The sequence below is a fragment of the Anguilla rostrata genome, chromosome 2 (genome assembly GCF_018555375.3).
Source record: "Anguilla rostrata isolate EN2019 chromosome 2, ASM1855537v3, whole genome shotgun sequence".
Lineage (NCBI taxonomy): Eukaryota > Metazoa > Chordata > Actinopteri > Anguilliformes > Anguillidae > Anguilla > Anguilla rostrata.
Genome location: NC_057934.1, coordinates 19,399,263 through 19,419,961, shown reverse-complemented (window position 1 = coordinate 19,419,961; position 20,699 = coordinate 19,399,263). Strand labels below are relative to the sequence as shown.

At 43.5% G+C, this 20,699-nt stretch overlaps 1 protein-coding gene across 3 annotated transcripts; it reads right to left on the bottom strand.

Annotated features, from left to right (window-relative positions):
- Positions 1-532: 532 nt before the first annotated feature.
- Positions 533-19,113, bottom strand: bicral (BICRA like chromatin remodeling complex associated protein). Of its 3 annotated transcripts, none has more exons than XM_064321052.1 (13): positions 18,833-19,112; positions 11,578-11,628; positions 10,922-11,002; positions 10,028-10,076; positions 9,687-9,752; positions 8,218-9,507; positions 8,047-8,092; positions 7,731-7,789; positions 7,390-7,439; positions 6,877-7,022; positions 6,626-6,720; positions 5,557-5,659; positions 533-4,767 (listed from the first exon to the last, which is right to left on the bottom strand). In XM_064321052.1, the coding sequence occupies exons 3-13, from the start codon at positions 10,960-10,962 to the stop codon at positions 4,268-4,270; spliced, it is 2,445 nt and encodes an 814-aa protein (XP_064177122.1). In that variant the 5' UTR covers positions 10,963-11,002; positions 11,578-11,628; positions 18,833-19,112; the 3' UTR covers positions 533-4,267. The 3 variants fall into 3 exon arrangements, with proteins under 3 accessions (XP_064177122.1, XP_064177121.1, XP_064177123.1); XM_064321051.1 differs by having other exon boundaries at positions 10,922-10,967; XM_064321053.1 differs by lacking the exon at positions 10,922-11,002 and having other exon boundaries at positions 18,833-19,113.
- Positions 19,114-20,699: the final 1,586 nt, after the last annotated feature.

Here is a 20,699-nt window from a genome sequence, read left to right as displayed (position 1 = left end):
AACTGCAAACACTGAAAAACACAGAAAGCACTATTTTAAAAACATGGTTTCCTTTGGACAATTAGCTTCACTATGTCCCTCCCACGTCCTGTATTTTGCTGTTACTGTGGACTGCTAGTTAGAGCCTGGCACCCCCTGCTGGCCCAGACTTTTTTTCTGTATCGCCACAGCAACGTTCCCTATTTCTGGAAGTCCAGCGCTGCTTTGTTGCTGGGCAAAGAACGATGGCGTGCTGCCAGGTCACTCACCTGTCTTGTTAAACGGATCGGAAGGTAAATCGCTTGACAGAGCTAATCCAGTCACATGACTGAACCACCCTAATAAGAGAGAGGCTGGCGTGGCTTTGACCGGCTCCACCCCATTCTGGCCATACAAATTTCCCCACATGCTTCGCAAGGGTTTAAACCTTGAGTTTAGCCCACATAACATCACTGGAGACGAATGGCAAATGTCTAAACTGGTAGAATGGGAACAGACCTAGTCCTTACTGTTACAATGTAATTCGGTGGTCTGTGTCATTTCAATTGGCCAATTACAGAATAAAGAATGTTTATTTAGCATCACATTTTAGTACAGCAAAGAGAAACAAAATGAGGACAGAAAAAAGATACGAGCCAGATCTCTGACACCAGACCAAAGATATTTACATCATGTGAATGGTCCACTAGTTCACATGTAAGATCAGACTGATGAGATTAGCAGATCTGCTTTAAACTGATGCCCATGAACAAGTCAGTGCATAAGCCCTACATAATCCCTGCCGAGTCTAACCAAACCTGAGGCTCATCTTTTTGTTCAAAATTCAGCCCAGGCCAGCTTATCTTAGCGGTGGGTCGACTGGTGGGCGTGGCCAGCAAACCAGATGCAAATACCTGTATCGGAAGAGCACTATGTCCAACTGTGGACTGCATCCTGACTGTGAAAGTACAGACTGTTAATTAGCTAAAGTGGTTCCCAAACCCGTCCTCGGGTACCCCCAGCCGGTTCCAGGCATCCACCTGATGCAACTAACCGAGGGCTTGATTAGGTGTATCAGGTGTGTTTAGCATTACGTAACGTAACCTAACGTAATGTAACATAACATAACAACGAGAACAGGCCAACAATGCTCGCCATTTTCCTACCACTAAAGGTCACCTAGTGCCCGGATTATTTACAAACTAGACAGTATCTAACACCATATGAAGCCTGGTCTTGAAAACCCCCAGAGCTACTGCTTCTACTACATGACCTGGCAAGCTATTCCATGCAGTGACTACTCACCGTGTGAAAAAAATACTCCCTAATGTCCACGAGGAATTTGCCTTTTGCTAATTTCCATTTATGCCCCCTCGTTCTGCTAACAACTCAATTCCACTCAAATCAAATAGCTGGATCGGGCTGGGAGTACCCAAGAAGAGGTTTTGGGAACCACTGAATTACAGCATCGTGATGGAAAGGAGGAGTTTCAACTGATGGAGCATTCACCAGTTAATCGATAGGGACATCTCTGGTTGATGGGGCATCCAATGTTCCTTACACAAGTATAGATATCACTGCCTAAACCAGATAGGTAAAATTGGACATTCCAAATTTGGAAGAAAAAAGGGTGAACCATAAAATAAATAAAAACTGAAAAAATAAAAATGATAGAATAAAAACACCCTTTAACATACAGTCGAAAGATCACAGGCATTTGCCAGTCTCAGGCTATATTTGAAAATCTATTTAATGTTTTGATTTGTTTACTTGTTTTTGCAATGAACGTCCACACAAAACGATGAAGAAACTAAGAGCTTGACAATAAATCAAAACAAATACATTTTTTTCTTCATTTAAAACTTCACAGCCAACATAAAAACTTACAGCTTTTTGTGAATTTTCTCTTTTTCTTACAAAAAATTATAAATATCTTGTTTTACATTTTCGTCCACGTTTATACAAAAAATTAAAAAACAAAGAACAAAACAAGTGTTTGAGGGAGACTGATGTACAAACACATCCATATAAAGTAAGAGTCAAATGAAGGCCAAACAACGAGGATGATGACGACTTTGATGATGATTCTGAAGGTGGCGAGAGGCACCTTTAAGATTCTCATCCCCACAGGCAATCTGAGAAGGCCACACAAAAAACAAAGAGCAGCAAAAAAAAATGTGTGTAAGTGTGCACGTAATGGTTCTCCCCTAAGGTGAAGAAGCACTTTGTAATGCAGGCCTTCTGGTTTTACCGCTCAATTTGCCCCTCCCCTATTACTTTTTTTAGGGTGGGGGGCATCGCTGGAACATACTAGAAATGTAGTGTATCTTTAATGATAAGAGCCATGGATGATTTTGAGCCAGAAATAGGCACCTCTCAAATGACATTAGCAAAGGACACATACAGTATACACATGAAACATTCACTCTCACTCTCTCTCTCTTACACACACACACACACACACACATACTCATATAACCTGTGATATGCTTCTATACATTATTTTTGGAAAAATGGTCACATTTTAGCAGGACCTAGATGAGTAATTAAACACTCACTAATACTGTACTGAGGGTGGTTCTTCAAATGGATTCGAATGGACCACGGTTCCACCATTCCCAAGCCTTCAGGGTCCCTACAGAACTTTGCCCTCCGTAACTATGACCAAACTCAGACTCAGTGGGCACATGTTCTTGCCACTTTGCCAAACAGCCATTGTAGTATATTCTCATTGTAGTTCCCTCAGGAAGACAGAAACCACACTGTAATAACAGAACGCAGCTCACGAGGAACTCTGAGAAAGCCCTGTTAATTCAGCACAGCCACCTGTCCCCAGCGAGATCAAAGGTGAAAGTGTGCAGTCCCACCTTGATTGGAGGGTCACACTACCACAGAGGGCCAAGGTTCAGAAGCATAGCATCTGGCGATGGGAGAGTCAGGCTTCACAAGCCCCATATTAGGCACGGCGATCAGATGCTGTCAGTCGTTGAAATGTTCGCTATTGCTAAAACGATATGAGTGTTTGAAAATAAGGAGTCACTGATAACACAGGATAGCTCCAAACGTGTGCGATTCAGTCACTCTCCCGCCCCTCACTGCGTCGACACGAAGCAGCCGCATTTGCAAACTGAGCCCCTTGGAAGCAAACCACCAGTGAGCTTTTACTTGTGTGTTGTCACAGATTCTGCATCGTAACCAGATGGACAGCTCCTGCATCTACCTTCTCAACCTCCTTACTCTAGGTTGAGGTTCTGATTGGCAACAGGAGTACCTAGTGCTGTATTACAATAAATGGGTTTTAGTGAAAGGCATAATCCATGACAGAATACCCTTCACCGCTGCTACTGCCTTCATACACAAACCTTCACAAATATTCTTAAGATCGAACTGAATGAGGCAGCTTCAGCAGCATCAAGGCATAACTTTCAATGTTAAGAATACGAGGTTAGTCTTCAGAATCTGTGGCATCAGTCAAATAAGCACTGACTTCCTGTGCGTCACTCAAACAGGCACAAACGTCATGTGCGCCACTGAAATGAGTACCCTGCAGCACAGGACCGCTTCCAAGGTTCTGCCCAACAGCAGAGTGCCACGCCCACAATAGAATGATTTGATATTTTATCTTCCAAAAATCAAATGTAAAAAGAAATATATATAATATCAAACATTAACATAAATGCCTCATTCTGAGGCCTTAAACTGACCTTGTACAAAACCACTCCTATGAAGTGTGTAGTCACATACCTGTAAGGTACAAAATACTAACAAAGCAACATGAAATAAAATATTTAAAAACCAAAAAATTATTATGAAAATAAAAAGACTTTCTCTGAAGTATCTTAATTGGTCAGGGCAACTGCTTCAAACACTAAAAGACAATCTTGGAGATGGACAGTTGTTGAAATTGACCTGTGTGAACTGCAGTGGACTGGTGGGAGACCCCTCACACATGTAACACAGCTTACAACACCTGACACACCACACACACCTTGCAGACTCGTGCCTTTGCACTACAACCAATGTAAACACCCTTTCGCGCGCGCGCTCACACACATGAAGCTCGAGGCGCGGTCGCGCCCGGGCAGATGATATGCCTTCATGTAAACGGCTTCACCGGGAGACGACACAAGTGCACCCAGGACAGAGGCAGCCGAGCAACAAGAGGCACAGAATGGAGGAAGGCAGGAGGGGGATTATCCCTAATGCTGTCCTCTGTCCTATTCTCTGTCACTCTATACCAGCCTGGGAAAAGCACAGCTGGCGGTGTTGGGGGGGGGGGCACAAACACAAATTACGAGCGTGGCACCGTTTAACATTCTAATATGCTATTTACAGCGGCCTCCAGCACCGAATCCGTATGAGCGACCGTTGGCGGCTGGCTGTGCTCTGAGGGGAGGGGCTTCTCCGGGCCCTGTCTCTGAGGCGGGAAAAGGGCCTGGTGCGGTACCGACGAGGGCGTCGCCGAGGGGGCGTGGCTGACGTAGCTGCCCCTTCGGGTCTTCTTGAGGTCCAGGATGTTCTTGATTGCCGTCTCCAGGTGCTCGCTGAGGGACACCTCCGGCCCCTCCCACCCCGGGTCCTTGCACCCGGGTTGCGGCTCTGTCCTGTGGGCGGGGTCCGCGCTTCCCCGCCCGTTCTCGTCCGCCTGCACACTCCCCAGGTCCTTCATGCCGCCGTGGTGATGCTCCGTCCGTGGCAGGAAAGAAGAAGCCCCCTGCAGTTCAGTTACCCCCACAGGGCCTGTCTCCGGCCCTGCTGACCTCACACCCTCAGGCTTGGCCAGGCAGCAGAAATCCTCCAGGAAACCCTCTAAAACACAAGCATAAAAAGATCAATAACATTACCACTAGGGTAACTTTATTACTTGCTCCAAAGTAAATTCAGCTATGTGGCAGGAGAGGCATATGAGAGGCATAGTTTTTTTGTTGCAATAGATACAAGAAGCAATACTATGTCAAGATGCAAAAATAAATAAAAAAATTAATAAAATAAAAGCGAAGTGAATATGCATGCTTATGCTAAAGAATTTTGCAGTGGCCAGTGTAGGTCCGTTCCATCACTAATGAGTTTAAACAAGCCACTCTGTAACTGTACTGCATATGACAGTGAAGTCAAGAGTTTTTGCTATTGAGCATTTTGGCACGCTTGACTGCCTGACTGGTATGAATGCAGCTATTGCTCTATTATACAAAGAGACGTGATTTCAGCAGTCTGCAATATGATTGCCAGAGCAAAATTATCTAGTTTTGTTAGTGTGTGAGTCTAGTCTTCATCTTGGGAGTGCAGGCGGGGCTGAGAACGGAGAAGGAGAAATTTGTGATTGTAAACACAGGAAACAAGCTAGGAAGGAAATCCTGCATAGTATGCCTTTAAGATCATTGAAGAACACTGAAAAATGATTTGTGTTCAAAGCAAAAAAGTAACAAAGAGAATATGTGTTTTGGTTTGTTTCCTCTTTATTGACTTCCTGTTTTTCCATTTTTAGCTTTGAAACAAACAGCCCTCCATTCTGAACAATATAATTTCTTCTTTTTAAGGGGCTTTTTGGGCTTTTGGAGGAGAAGACACTGCCCACCTGCCCCCTGCCCAGCCACTCACCCCGGTCCACCAGCGCTAACCGCTTGTCCCGGGTCAGGTTGCTCCGCTCCTCCTGATTGAAGGTCCTGTCAATCATCACCAACTCCGATGAGGGATTGGTTCGCTGAGAGAGATAGGCAGGGTCAAACAACACTGATTAATCACAATGAGAAAATGAAAACTGGAGAAATCTAACACCAGGCTGCAGACCAAAATTCGAAATGCAGATCAGTGACTTGTATTCCAACTGTCCCATATTGAAACATTTTCTAAACTCCTTAAGGCATGATTATACACTGCCTGGCCAAAAAAAAGTTGCTGCTTGGATTTTTTTGGACATTGTCCACTGTACAAGCCTCTGGAGGCAGTGTTATGATCTTGGGTTGCTTCAATTGGTCAGGTCTAGGCTCAGCAACGTTATGCGGCAATAAAATGAAGACAGCTGAGTACCTGAATGTACTGAATGACCAGGTTATCCCACCAATGGATTTTTTCTTCCTTGACGGCACGTGCATATTCCAGGACGACAATGCCAAGATTCATCGGGCTCAAATTGTGAAAGAGTGGTTCTGGGAGCATGAGGAATCATTTTCACACATGAATTGGCCACCAGAGTTCTGACCTTAACCCCAGTGAAAGTCTTTGGGATGTGCTGGAGAAGACTTTACGGAGTGGTTCGGCTCTCCCGTCGTCAATACAAGATCTCGGCCAAAAGTTAATGCAATTCTGGACGGAAATAAATGTTGTGACGTTGCATAAGGTTGTCCAAACAATGCCACGACGAATGCGCGCCGTAATCAAAGCTAAAGGCGGTCGAACGAAATATTAGAGTGTGCAACTTTCTTTTTGGCCAGGCAGTGTATGATTAGCTGCAAACTGGAGGCAAATTATGAAACAGTATGTTTTTTTTTATTTTTTATTTAAACCTGACAGTTCAGCTGAAAAATAATTTCTTATTTTCTTGGAGGTTTAAAGCAGATTCGATGGACAAATGTTTTGATACATTAGCTTTACTGGTGAAATTTTCATTGGTGTAATCTGCTAATGGTTCACTAGCAGTGTGAGTGCAACTTAAGCATGAGCAACTCACCTCAGCCTCCACCAGCAGGAGGCGCCGGTACTTATTCAGCATTGATTGCGTTCGCTTTAGCACATGTGTGGCCGCCGTCTCAAACTCTTCATCCACTGTAAGGGGACATGCATGTCATCAAGAGCCTGGTCCTCACATTCCAAGGCCAAATATGCACATGCACATACACACACACACACACGTGCACACACACGCACACACACACATACACACTTTTCCCTGCAGGGAGGGGGGGAAACACGTGGAGTCACCCGTTTTGAAGTCCTCGTTGGAAGGAAGAGAACCCTGGTACACATGGTAGGGCAGAAGCTGGTGAGCAGCGTCTTCCAAGGAAGAGAAGGGCAGTCTGTCTGCTGCCAGGACCTTGGCCTGGTCCCGCCTCAGCTGCTGGAGAACCCTACAATGGAGCAGGGTCACACACACACATGGCGTTACACAGAGTTACATCATCTTACAGGACTCCCTAAAAGTGCACAGCCTCTCGGAACTACAAATGCACACAGTAGGAACACACACACACATGAAGCTACATCCACAGTAGCGCTAAGAGACAAAGCACTGGCATTTCAAACACATGCAACACAACTAACACAACTCAAGAAACACAACGTTACACAGCTTCAGGCAGTTACAAACTCAGGATAGAAAGATGAACCATTACACAAAAAAAAACACACTTCACATAGATGATAATAATCACAGCACAGCTAGACGAGTCTGCATGCCTCGATTACACAGACTGGCAAAGAGAAGCAGCCACTCACAGGATTTCTTTGGTGAGCTGTTGAGGGGCGGGTCTCTTCTGTGAGCCGAGCTGCACAGTGAGGGCGAGACAAATCATATTTCAGTTAAAAAAATATCATAAGTTTATGTTTCAGTTCATTTTTTTCTAGATTCCTTTTCTGAGTTTGTTCCTCATCTTAATACACAAAAGCGCATACCAGCAGTAGATTAGAAGGTATATATATCAGATAACAGACTTTAGCTCAAAAACTTTTAAGTGACTTATTTCTTAATTTATAACAGGCACGAATGTGCGTACACACACCCATGCGTGCACAAACACAAACACACAGCTTTATCCAGCAGACCCTTTTATTCATACCTGGGTATTTGTTGTGCTGGTGGAGTCAACCTGGCTGATGGGTGTCACAGTTTTCAGAACTGTGAGGGAATTCAGAGGCAATGGATGAGAAGCACTTTACAGTCCATAATACCATACTACTACAACTACTACTATTACTAATAATAATAATAAAATAATAATAATAATAATAATGATAACAACAACAACAAAAATAATAATAATCATCATCATCATCATCATCATAAATTCACCCAACCCAAGACCACACCAGCACACACACATTTACACACACACACACGCACACACACGCTTAAAAACATCTGCACAACCCTACTTTTGTTCCCTGGCAGGTTTATGAACTGGGCTGCTGATGAAGTGTCCTGCAAAAAAAGAGAAAAAAAGTCAGGCACCACAGAAAGAGAGGGAGACATTTCATTTTATTAACCTGATATATCATGTAAGGGATGCAGAGGAACCTCTAAGGCTGGGAGCCGAGCCGTCTCACCTGGCTGCTGGAGAAAGCGTACGGCTCTGCCGCGGCGTTTGTGGCGGGGACGGGGTCCTGCGTGAGGGGCACCAGACTGACAGAGACCTGCTGCTGGCCCTGGGGCCCCGTGGCCCCGCCCTCCAGCGCCTGAGCGCCCGCCGAGCTCACCAGGGTGAAGCGGTTCTGCACGGCCCCGCCGGGCCACAGCTTGGCCACGCCCCCCGTCGCCCGGGAAACCTGGGCCACCTGCTGCCCGACGCCCCCCGGCACCGCGCCCTGGTTGACGATCAGCTGGCCCGCGAAGCTCTGCCCGGCGACCAGCTGCACGGCAGCGCTGTGGTTGGTCAGGATGGAGTAGGTGGTGCTGACGGAGGCGCGGTCGGAGGTTTGGAGGATCTGCCCGTTCAGGGCCTGCAGGCCGTGGGTGGAGGAGGTGGGGGTGAGCGACAGGGAGGTGGGCAGAAGGAACTGACCGGGCTGCTGCTGCTGCGGCTGCCCCAGGGGAGACTGGATCACGATGTTACCCGCGTGGTTCACCACTTTCACCTGCTGGGGCGACTGAGAACAGCCCCCGGGCTGAGGGGGCGTGGCAGTGGGCGGGGCCTGGAGGCCCAGGCCGCTGATGTTGTACACGGTCTGCCCGCCCACCTGCAGCGGTTTGGGCTGGATGGGCCGGACCAGCGCCTGGGGGGAGGGGCCCCTCTGGAAGATGATGTTCTGGAGGGGGATGGACGTTCCGCAGGCCTTGAAAGGGACGCCGACCTGTCCCGCAGCAGGAGGGGCGAACATGCCGCCCTGCCCCCCTCCTCCTCCGCCTGCCCCGCCCCCGGGTCGCAGGACGATCTGAGGTCGCTCTATGTTGTTGATGGTCATCACTGAGGGCGTGCCTCCAAACGCCCCCAGCACCTGGATGTGTCCTGCGGACCCGTTGTGCAGGGGCTGCTGGGAGACCTGCTGGAGCACGCCCTGGGTCTGGGCCCCGGGGTAAGGCAGAGGGGACGGCCCCGCCCCCGTCACGCCTCCGAATCCCCCAGAGGCCAGCTGCTGGGCGAAGGGGGCTGACGGGGGTGGGGAATCCAGCAGGGCCTCCTGGGCCAGGGTCTGCTCCGTGATGTCGGCCTCCAGCAGGGATTTCTGGAGGATGTCGAAGGGCTGCTCCTCCCCCAGCTCCGCCCCTGAGGGCGAGGCCTCGCCCAGCTCCGCCGAAATGAACTGCAGGCTGCTGGAGAGCTGCAGCCCCGCCCCACCAGCCCCGCCCACATCGCTGAGGGTGCTGCCACCATCCTTCAGGGCGGAGTCAGTACCTCCCTGCACGACACGTGGACAAAGACACATCACGCACCCCTCAATCGACCGGCCCTAATCTATCCACTGAAAGTGTAACAAGTAACAAAAAAGTTAACAAGTCAAAATGCAGTGTAACCTCTATGAAAAATGCAGTGCAACGTGTACTTTCTCAAAGTGCGCTGCAATAGTTATCCACTTACAGAATTGCTGATAAAGAAAGAGTTGGCAGAGCCAAAGGTCGTGTTTGTCACGTCATCTTCATTGATCTGCAAAACCATGACAACAAAATGTCAGCACAGTAGCATTTTCCACTTCAGAGTTGAAACTGGCCAGGCTGATTTCAGATTTAATTTTACAGCTCATTTTCCACTGTACAGCTGGGTGCTGTCACAATGCTATGACGTTTGTCACTACGCACACAACTCTGGGCTAGAAACAGTAATTATACAAAACATGTTACATTGCAAAACTAATGGGCAGCACTGGGATGGTGCAAGGTTGGCAGCCTTGATTAGGCAGCTACAGTAGGCTAAAGACATACCGATTTGCTGTTGGGGCCATGAAGATAGTCATTCAGAGCCTGCTCATCCCTAAATGAGAGAAACCAACAGGATAGGTTAGGCAGGATAGGGTCTTTACCTGCACGAGAAGCAGTCAAAACTTTTCTGGTCAACAGACAGGAAGCTTGTGAGAAAACTACCAATCACAAGGAGGCTGAGAAGCATGACAAAAAACATGAAAAAAAAAACAAGACTGGTGAGGAAAACAACCGATTGCAGGCAGGCTTATTAGGGTGTAGGTCAGAGGTGTCCAAACTTATCCGAAAAGGGCTGGTGTGGGTGCACGGTGTTTGTTTCAGCCTAGTTAACTAATGAACTAATCATGGTCTTCAATCAATCAGGTGTCATTGTGCTCGGCAAGAACAAAAACCTCCAACCACACCGCCCCTTTTTGGATAAGATTGGACACCCCTGGTTAAGGTGGTCAACAGGACAAACTGTTCAGGAGCTACGAGGAGTGGGCCAGTCCTGGTCCACAATTCTACTTTCCTCATATCCCATATCTATCCCTGATGCACAATCTTAAAATGTATGTCCCATTCCAGTCATACTACAATCATAACCCACTTACATCAAAGTCCAAGTAAACTCCTATTAGGTACAATTTAAATACATTACATTCCTTCCCCAGTTGCATTTCACACATATATATATATTTTTTAGCTACAAGGCTGCAGGATCAGATCCCATGTGGGGTGGCACCATTGTAACTTCAACCACGATAATAAATGATGCTTCAGCTTTCAACTTTCAAATTTTCCAGTGGTACAATTTCATAAAATGATACATTTAAACTGTGTTGCCCCAGATAACAGCATCGGCAAAGTATCTACTCTCATGACACAGCCACGGCAATAAAATGGTGACTCACTGACCCTATAATATCTAGAAGACGGCGAGCATCTTCATCGTCCATGACACCTGGGAAGAGGTGAGAATAGACCTAGCATCACATTCTTGAAAAAAGTTTCAGAGCACACAGATTTGTCTGAGAGAAAAATAAGCAAGTATGCTTTTAAAAAATATTATTCAAACACATTAAAAGAATGAAAAGAAAACAGCTTGTCCGCTGTATTCAGTTTTCTGATGCAACATTCATTAAAGCTGCTCCAAAGGAACAAAGAGCTTTGGCTGGCTAATCCTGCACTGTGTTTGGGTGTGTGGATTCACCCCAAACGTTTGGTATTGAATTCTAACTAAGCTAGTGTGGTCCACAGCCCCTCGGGGCAGTGCATAATTAGCCGTAGCGTCGCTCAGAGAGGGAGGGCTACAGTTGGTGGGATTTTCCTAGCCAGAGCAGCTCTTCAGTGCACCTGCACCAGCTGGGCACAAAAAAGTGTACTCATCTGACACAATAGCTGCACAGCACTGCCAATGGCCTGAGGACTGAAGGAGCTGCAGTTAGCAGCAAACAGAGGTGCCCATTTGCACCACCCCAAACAGGAGTAGGCTGCAGTGATGAGACGGACCCACGAACAAACCCAATGCATTCTAAACTGGGAGGGAATTTAAATAAAGAGGTGACACTCACTGGTTTCCAGTGGGGACCATCGAGTCAGTCATTTAACCCCCCCCAGATTTCCTGCAGGGAGAAAGAGAAGGGCGGATGAAAACTGGTGTCCACACAACCCCACCCTCATACAAGGTTCCCGTTCAAATAAGATTAATATTTTCCATGATTTACGATGATACTTTCAAGGGCAAACACTTTCAATTATTTGTTCCCTTAATGGCCACAAAAGTCAGACTCCAGGAAAATAAGACAAATATTAAAATAGAATAGCAGGGAGAAAATACTTTGAGACATTGTATTTTCAAAATATTTGCATCACTCTAGATACATGCTTATGGATATTCACAGTACCAACACAACCTGACATAACTTTTTGTGGTCGAATTAGACTATTGCTTTAGCTGCAAAGCTTCCCAGTTCATTAACAATATCAGCACATTTACATTGCTAGACCTGATGATAAATCACATCAACGTAGTGAGTCTGAAAGACCAATGTATCTTGTTCAACGTATGAAATAAAGAATTTACATACATAAATTTTGAGTACTTGCCATGACTGTTCAAAGACTAAATCCATGTAAGAGAGAATATTTCCAACAAGGGAGGTTTCCCCCAGCATATTAGAGGCATGACTTGAGGAAGGGAACATGTCATTCTTGATTTTCACCAAACAGACTTAGGGCTCTATTGAGTCTAACAGGAATGGCCATTTGTGCTTCAAATTTAATAAAGTATCACATTTTGCCTCCAAATGTGCAACCCTAGATTTAGCACCATTTCACATTGACTTACTGACTGGGTGACTGGATCCCCAAGTTAAGGGAAGTACCTTTGTTTTACCTGTTGACTAATAAGGCCTCACCAGGGCAATTCACATTCATCCTTATATAGTGCCTGACCTTGCTTTAGTTTTTAATAACCCTCTGATACCCTGGGCTTGTAATAGCAATCTTGAACCATTCATCTCTGGTTTCAGTCTGCCATTTAGAATGAGGGGCAAAGCAAGTACTGGTTAGACTGAAAGGGCACCACAACCTGTCTGCATGCTCCTCACACACTGTCAGCTTTAAAACTTAGAATGGACATTTACTCAACGTGTGGATGCTTGACAGACATACATACATGAACACACAGACGCACATTAACTCGTGGTGGTATTTCTAGAGCTAACTTTCAAGAATTTGTTTTAAAGACAGAACAACCTTGACAATGACAAGAGATGTGAGCTGTGGCTGAATTGACTATTCTTATTTTTCACTGTGTGGACATGTATAGGACATACTGGTATCAAATGATTGAACCAACAGAAAATCAAGTTTATTAAATCAGGCTTTCTAAGAAAAAAAAAACTCTAAACTGCCCAGTGTTTTTACTGTTATAAAGGACCTGAAAATGAGCCCTGTTAATGAGTGTGAAGCAGCGGTCAAGGCTGCTTCACACTCATTAGGGAGATGGGCTGGTGCTCTGCAAAAGCCAATGTCCATGGTGACAACTCACTTCTGTAATTTCCTATACGTAACCCATTCCATCGCTAGGACTTCAACATGATCGGCCGAGGGAAATATGGGGAGCCCTGCATACAGTACCTAGCAAAAAAATGCTGTAAATACACATTTGACATAAATATTGATTTTCTCATTTATTTGGGCATGCAAGGTCGTTTCTACAGCAGTGATAAAAAGGACAGTGTTGTTCAAAGCTAAAAGGAAGGAGGTTGTCTCGACCAGTGGTACCCGATCCTGGTCTCGGACAGCAAAAAAAAAGCATGCTGAATCCAGAAGGGTTAGCTGTATTATTTATTTGTCTGATCCAGTCCTGAACCTCTCCTGGTTCAAGCTCATGCCAGGATGCAACCTAAAGGCCTAGATCCATCCTGATCTGCATATAGACAAACATTTATTTGCTTGGACTTTCGATTTTACCAACTAGTTTATAATCCAGGCTATAATCTGTCCAACTACTTTGTCTATTTGCTCCAGTAGATTCATCATTACCTGTCTATTACTATTTAGCTTATCTCTGACCATTGAGAATGGGCCAGCCAGAAAATGGTGGGCTCTCCCTTTATATCTCACACCGCTGTTTTGAGTGTTTTTCTTCCCACTGGGAGTTTTTACCTCACTTGCTGGATTTTAGTGGTTCATACTCAGTCTTGCCTGATTTTTCCCATTTCTCTAAAGTAGCTTTGTGACAGTATTTCCGTAAAAACCGCTACACAAATAAAATTCAATAGAACTGAACTGGTTAAGTGCTCAGCTACAATGAAAATCACCATATCCTGTGGCTTTAACAAAAACCTGATCATGGCTAAGGAACCATGGGAAATTTGTGAGGCAGCAGGTGACTACTGCAATGGCAAGGAATTACATTTACATGATAAAATGCCACTGTGGTCTGGCATATGAGGAGAAAACAAGAAAATCTTTAAACATTTTAAGCACTGCAACAATTTTAGAACACATGACAGTTGAAATTCAGTCGCAGTCCATTTAACGAAGAACGGTCATAGTGACTGCATCCTAAGGTATTGGAGTACTGAAAATCTATGTGTACATGCAGATAAGGAGTTGCAGACAATGTTCTCCTCTGGAGGAAGAACTTTGGATATGTTTTTTTTGCACATGATGCAGCAGCTACTCATTCATGTCTGCAATAAAAACATTCAAAATGTAGCAGAAAGGATACTAGATTACATACAGCACTGTGAAAAAGTATTTGTCCCATTCCTGATTTCTTATATTATTTCATATTTGTTGCTCTGAATGGTTTCAAATCTTTAGACTAAATTTAATATTTGACAAAGGGAACCCAAGTAAACACAAAACACAAGTTATCAAACACCCATATTATCTGTGTGATAAAGTAAATGGCCCTTAAGTAAACTTAATAACTGATTACACCACCTTCAGCAGCAATAACTGCAATCAAACGCTTCATATAATTTGATATCAGTCTTTCATATTGCTGGGGAGGAATTTTAGCCCACTGTTCTTTGCAGAACTGGGTTTTCAAGCATGAACTGCCCATTTCAATTTCCTGCCACAGCATCTTTATTGTGTTTAAGTCAGAACTTTGGTTAGGCCACTCCAAATCTTTTTTTTTTTTTTCCCCCAGCAATTCAGAAGTGGTCTTTCTTTTGTGTTTTGGACCATTGTCATGCTGTATAGCCAAATTATGCTTCACGTTAAGCACATGGACTAAATTAAAATGATTAAAAATAGATTAAAAAAACTTCTGGTACAGAGCAGAATTCATGGTCCCGGGGCAGCAAAGCATTCTCACACCATCACACTACCACCAACATGTTTGACTGTTGTTAAAATGTTCTTACTGTGAAATGCTTTATATGCTTTGCCCCAGACATAATGGGACCCACGTCATCCAAAATTCCAGTTTTGACTCACTGGCCACAGATCATTACCTCAAAAGGCTTGAGGATCATCTGGGTCCTTTTTTGCAAATGTGAAACGAGCAGTGATGTTTCTCTTGGTTAGCATTTTTGCCCAGTCTCTTTCTTACAATGGAGCCATGGAAACTGAATTTAACTGAGGCTAGAGAGGAATGCAGTCCTTTGGATGTTCTTCTGGGAGTGTTTGTGACTTCCTGGATGAGTTGTCGCTGTGCCCTTGGAGAAATTTTGGCAGGCTGACCACTCCTGAGAAAATTCACCACTGTTACAAGTGTTCTCTATTTGGAGATACTGGTTCACACAGTTGTTCGTCTGGAGTCCCAGAGCCTTAGAAATTAATTTCAACAATTTTGTTCCCCCATATTTTCTGGAATGTCCTTTGATCATGGCATAGTGTGCATGTAGAAACTTTGTGGTGACTACTTCACTTAGAAGGCAAGTTTCAGTATGAGCGAGGTTTAGATTCAACAGGATTAAGTGCAATCAGCAGGTGTGGCTGTGTTCAATCAGCTGAATCTAATTATTAATTCAATTTGGTTAACTGGTTGATTGAGTAACTAAGGAGGCAATTACTTTTTCATATGGGTGTTTGGTAACTTTTTTTATTAAATAAATTAAATTATTTTTAAAATGTGTTTTGTGTTTACTCAGTTTCCCTTTGCCTAATATTAAATTTTGTCTAAAGATCTGAAACCATTCACAGCAAGATATATGCAGTAACAGAAAAAATCGGGGGGGGGGGGGGGATACTTTTTCACGGCACTGTATCTAATGTAGTTGTTTCTTTTTTCAGACTGTGGTATCATTCTTCATATTATATAGTGATTCACATTAAAAATGGTCAGCCCTTCCAATAATGGATCAAACTTCACGCAGAGGTTAGGACAGCAGAATAGGTGTCCATCTTCAGACGCATTCTAAATACCAGCCCTTTAGATTGCATTATGGTTCCCTTCTCATGCCCACCCCCAAAGCTCATAGTTGGTACTAGTTAAAGTTTTGCCGTTTTTATTTTATTTTTATGATTTTAATCATTTTACATAGGGATTGTTATGGACGTAATCTATATATAGTACTTGCTGTATTTTGGCTCTTGCTTAGCAGAGCAGAGTGCATTTGCATAGGGCTTTAGTGATGCTACATATGTTGGTCTGGGAGGTTGTTAGCCATGTCTATTAGTCATGTAAATCAGGTTAATACACTGTTCTCCTACATTGCAAGTTGCTCTGGATAGCATCGGCTAAAATTGCCTAACATGACTGATCCTATGATGAAACTGGTCTTTACTAGCACACCCTCAGTTAATAATGGATTCATTTCTGGAGCACCCAGCTACAGGAAACCAGTAGATTCAGTAGCTATTTTGCCCCAGAGCTGTAGGCCATCTCACTGTAACAGTATCTGCAGAGCACACAACCATCTGATCTGCTGGGGGTATTTTTTCATTGTAGCATTCCGTTTCGGACCGTCTCGGCCATGCCTACTGGTGGAGAGGGCACACATATTTGTTTTATTTTTGTCTTTGTTATTTTAGTTTGTTGTATTAGTGTTGTACACATGAGGGTTTATAGTATAACCTTATCATTAAGATTAATCCGCAGCACTCATCTCTTAAGAGTGCTATGGAAGTATTATTTAAAGTAGTTTCAAATCAGACATTAGGAGGTATTTTTTCCACACATACACACAAAAACAAAAAATTGGCTTAATAACGAAATGCGATGACAGTACCATTGGAATTATTATTTTCATTTCAGGTCCGCACGTTTTCGTATGTTGCATCTGCATTTCGGGCACATAGGCTGTTATATTTTAATTTAATCTTTTTATATTTGAATTAATATGGATAATGTAAATCATAGACAATGTTTGCATCTTGTATTTGTTATGCAAACGCGTGACACATTACATGAAGCCCGTGTCACTATTTTGTAAAATATGTTGAATTCTTTTGGAACATTGCTAGGTTTTCGTTACGACTTAGTACACTGATAAAAATGGCGGCTATAACAAATAACTACGCCACACCTTGGCTTCCAGCCAGACAAGGACGTTTTCACAACTGAATGGAAACGAGAAAATAAATTATGCTCTTTTCATTATAAACATATAGATAACTAACTGCTTCAGTACCTAGGAGTCGCTAAGGATATCAAAGTACTTGTGAGACACGGTAAATAGCCAGAACAATTAATATTTCTGGTTGTTCAGTTCTAAGAAAATGGCCATGGTTTAACAGGCGGTTAGAGCTTTAGGTTGTAAAAACTGGCTATGTCTGGTTGGGCTAACGCAGCCAATCACCCGAGTTAACTAGTCTGGTATTGGCTTTTGTGTAAAAACGGACATTATGAAATATACAGCGATATAGCCAACGCAAGTGTGTAATTTGCTTGAAGTTAGCTGCACACGTTTCCACCAAAGCGTTATAGGCTAACGTTAACCAACAAAGGACGAGGCGCAATTAAAGGACTGGCATAGTCAACGTTAAAGGTTCAAGGACAACACCTGCGACACGTTTTATTTCACATTTTTATTTAAAACGTGCTGACGCAAAGTTTCATAAAACATGCCAATCACAGATGTCTTAGCGAAAAGACACAAAAATGGAAGGGGAAACCTGACTGCAAGCTAGCCAACTACGACAGCACATTCAGGAAAAAACAGGACTTGCATAAAATCATGAAGAAAACGTTAATTAACCACAGCCAACATTAGCGAATACGTCGATTAAGAGTGTGTATAAGGATTTTCTTTTCATGAAAAGCTCTTCGGACGATTAATGAGGGGGAAATATAATACTGATAAAAACTAACGTGACGCTAATTAGCCAAGATGACTGCTAACACACAGCACTGTAGCCTGAAAACAGCGAGAATTGGGTGGTTGAAGGAATCGGCATGTCCTTTCCTTCCTCTAGAGATAATAGGGGGTGGAAATGCACGTAGGGGCAACCTTTGAAGTAATTTAAAATCAGTTCCATCCTTCCGTCGTTGAAAACGGCATTTGCTTTGCATTAGCAAGTGTACATTGTCCTGCCCATCCTGTTCCGACATAGCAGCATAAGCTCGAAACCCTTTTATCCCGCCTGTGCCTTGTGGAAACGTAATGTATAGCTGGGAATTTTACGTCCAAAAATAGAATGAATTGACAGACAATAGTAGCTAGTCGCTTGCGATTTCAAAACGCCTTTCTCTCGCTCTCTCACTCGCTGACGCCGTCTTTCCGCCGAGGTGGACGTGAGTCCCCTTTTCATTTACAACTCTTCCAGCTAGCAGGCAAGCTAACGTCTCCGCACGGCAGCATGGGGAAAGCGTCGATTTTCTTCGTCTGTTTCACCTCAGCTTGTCAGAATAAATTCGCGAGTATATCAAACCGCTGAATTAGTAGACAAATTACTGTCTTGTGATATCGCTAACTAGGCTTGCCGTTTTGTTGTTTTTTTTTTCTTTCTCTCCACAGTGGCCCTGAAACGGAGCAACGGTGTAGCTTTGCTTGCTAGCTTCCCCTGTTTATTGAAAACCTCTGGCTTGTGTTCTTCATCTAAACTTAACAGCTGGGGACCAAAAAACATTTATCTAAATTTGAATGAGATCAAGACCTTGGAGAACAGAGGAAAGCCCTCACTCCCCATCCCTCTTGAAACCCAATATATCCATTTGGCAACTTTTAATTTGCTCCCCCTCCTCCTCCTCCTCTCCCACTCCCTCTTTCACTCATATATTTTTCTCTCCCCGTTTTCTGTCTCAGATTTTTTCCTCTCCAGTTCTCATCCCTCCCCAAAGGAAGGGGAGGAAGGAGGTTGTGTGTGTTTTTCCTTGAAATTTTTATCACAAAATTATAATACACTCAAAGGGAAACTCACCGTCATGAAAAAGCAGTGCCTTGTCAACGGGGTTTCCTCGCCATCACATCACGGGCCGGCGGGGCAGTGGCGCTCATGCAGATAGCCGCAACTGCAAGCAGACAGCCCCGAGGAAATCACCAACTCGACTGCACATAACGCCCGTACTGCCAGAACCAGAACCGATAGAAACTGAAGACTAAATATACGCGCTGTGAACTTGAGGGAATGAAACGAATCTGTTCATTTTAAAACCAAATTATTATATATAGTGTTTCATTTTTTTCTTCAAAATAATTATTCACTACTAGTCGATAGTCTTATAGGCCTACACATTATTAACTCGAACACCAGGGGGCGTAGCACAGGAACGACCGAGGTGTTGAACTGTCATGGCAATCAAAAATGAAACTCGGTCATTTCGTGGACATGTGCAGGTGTTGAGTGTTAACTGAACAAATGCGAATACTAATCCTACACACCAAGTGTTAGGAAATAGGGTAAGTACTGTATATGCTGATAAACGTGTAAGTGCAGCACACAAAACATTAGCCTATTATAAAACAGTATTACCACTATGGCTAGGTGTCTGTCAAAGTCAGGTGTCAAAGATAGTCATTTTTGCCAGTTCTGTTATTTTCCCAGTTTTTTGCCACTTCCACGACTCCTGTTTTTTATTTATTTTTATTATTATTTTTTGCTTTCATAGCCTACAGTGTGATTTGTATAGGCCTACCAATTTTAACCATATTGCCAAATGCTAGGAGAAACTAAATGGTGCCTATGCAGAGTCTGGAATTTCCTGAAATCAAGAACAAGTCCTGGTCAGTTGTTGCAATCAGATGTTTAATGGCCCCTGTCACATGGAGGGTGGTTAGGTGTTGATGCCGAGCGCTCCTCCCATTACAGTGTCAGGGTGTCAGTGACAACAGGTGCTCCATCAAACATTGCATTGTACAACATGTACCAAAATACACTTTAAAGAAAGGACAATGGACACATGATCTGTTTCAGTGAAGGACTGAAACGATTAAATGCACCAGCCTATCAATGCATTTTTCTCATACTTTTCCTAGTGGTAAGAGCCCACTGAACTTTTTGAAACTTCAAGCACGTGTTACTGTTGCTACAGTTGTGCATGTTATCTCAGTAATTTCCTACAGATGTAAATTAAATCAATGAGTGTATTTAACAAGTTAATGTTTTTAAAACATTTATCTAAATATTATTTATTTTCAGATTTCCATGATCCATTCAACCACCATGCCATGACTGCTCCATAACTTAAGCCAATATTTTCAGTGACAAACACCAAGTCGTAGTTATCACTGATGAAATATTTGAGAAAGAAATCAAATACAGAAGAACATTAGCTTGTATAAACACATTTACATTTTAAAACCACACAGTAAAATATTTATAACATCAATTTTTTATAGTTGGAGAATCTTTATATTTACGTCACAATCTATAACTTTATGGGAGATTGCTATACAGTTATTTTACTCATTGTCAAACCTTGTTTGGTTTTGACTATCATGACTTCATGCAATGCTGGCAATGACAGAAAGTCATTCATGTGATTGAGTACTAATACTGCTAGCATTATAATCTCAAATATTAGCATCATATTTTATGCTAAAGGCACTGAAAATCCATCAGCAACTTCAGCACTGGGATGGTGGATAATGAAAGTCCTCTTGTCAGCTTATCATTACCTGTTTGGGTGTTACTGCTGGTACATGATTAAAAATATGACTTCCATGCATATGTACAGGTATAGTTTTCACTATAACTGTCATGTGGCTGTGATGAGGGCTTGTGACATGAGTCATGAATATGAATCCAATTTAGGGAGAAGTAGTATTGAAGCTCTCCCAGGTCATCA

What these genes read in the sequence shown, in the direction of transcription:
- bicral (XM_064321052.1), bottom strand. Translation starts at nt 10,962, where the DNA reads ATGGACGATGAAGATGCTCGCCGTCTTCTAGATATTATAGG. An exon ending in AAACCTGCCAGGGAACAAAA is followed by an intron (nt 7,790 to 8,046) that starts GTAGGGTTGTGC and finishes ATTCCCTCACAG; the next exon opens with TTCTGAAAACTGTGACACCC. An exon ending in CAACGAGGACTTCAAAACGG is followed by an intron (nt 6,721 to 6,876) that starts GTGACTCCACGT and finishes GTCCCCTTACAG; the next exon opens with TGGATGAAGAGTTTGAGACG.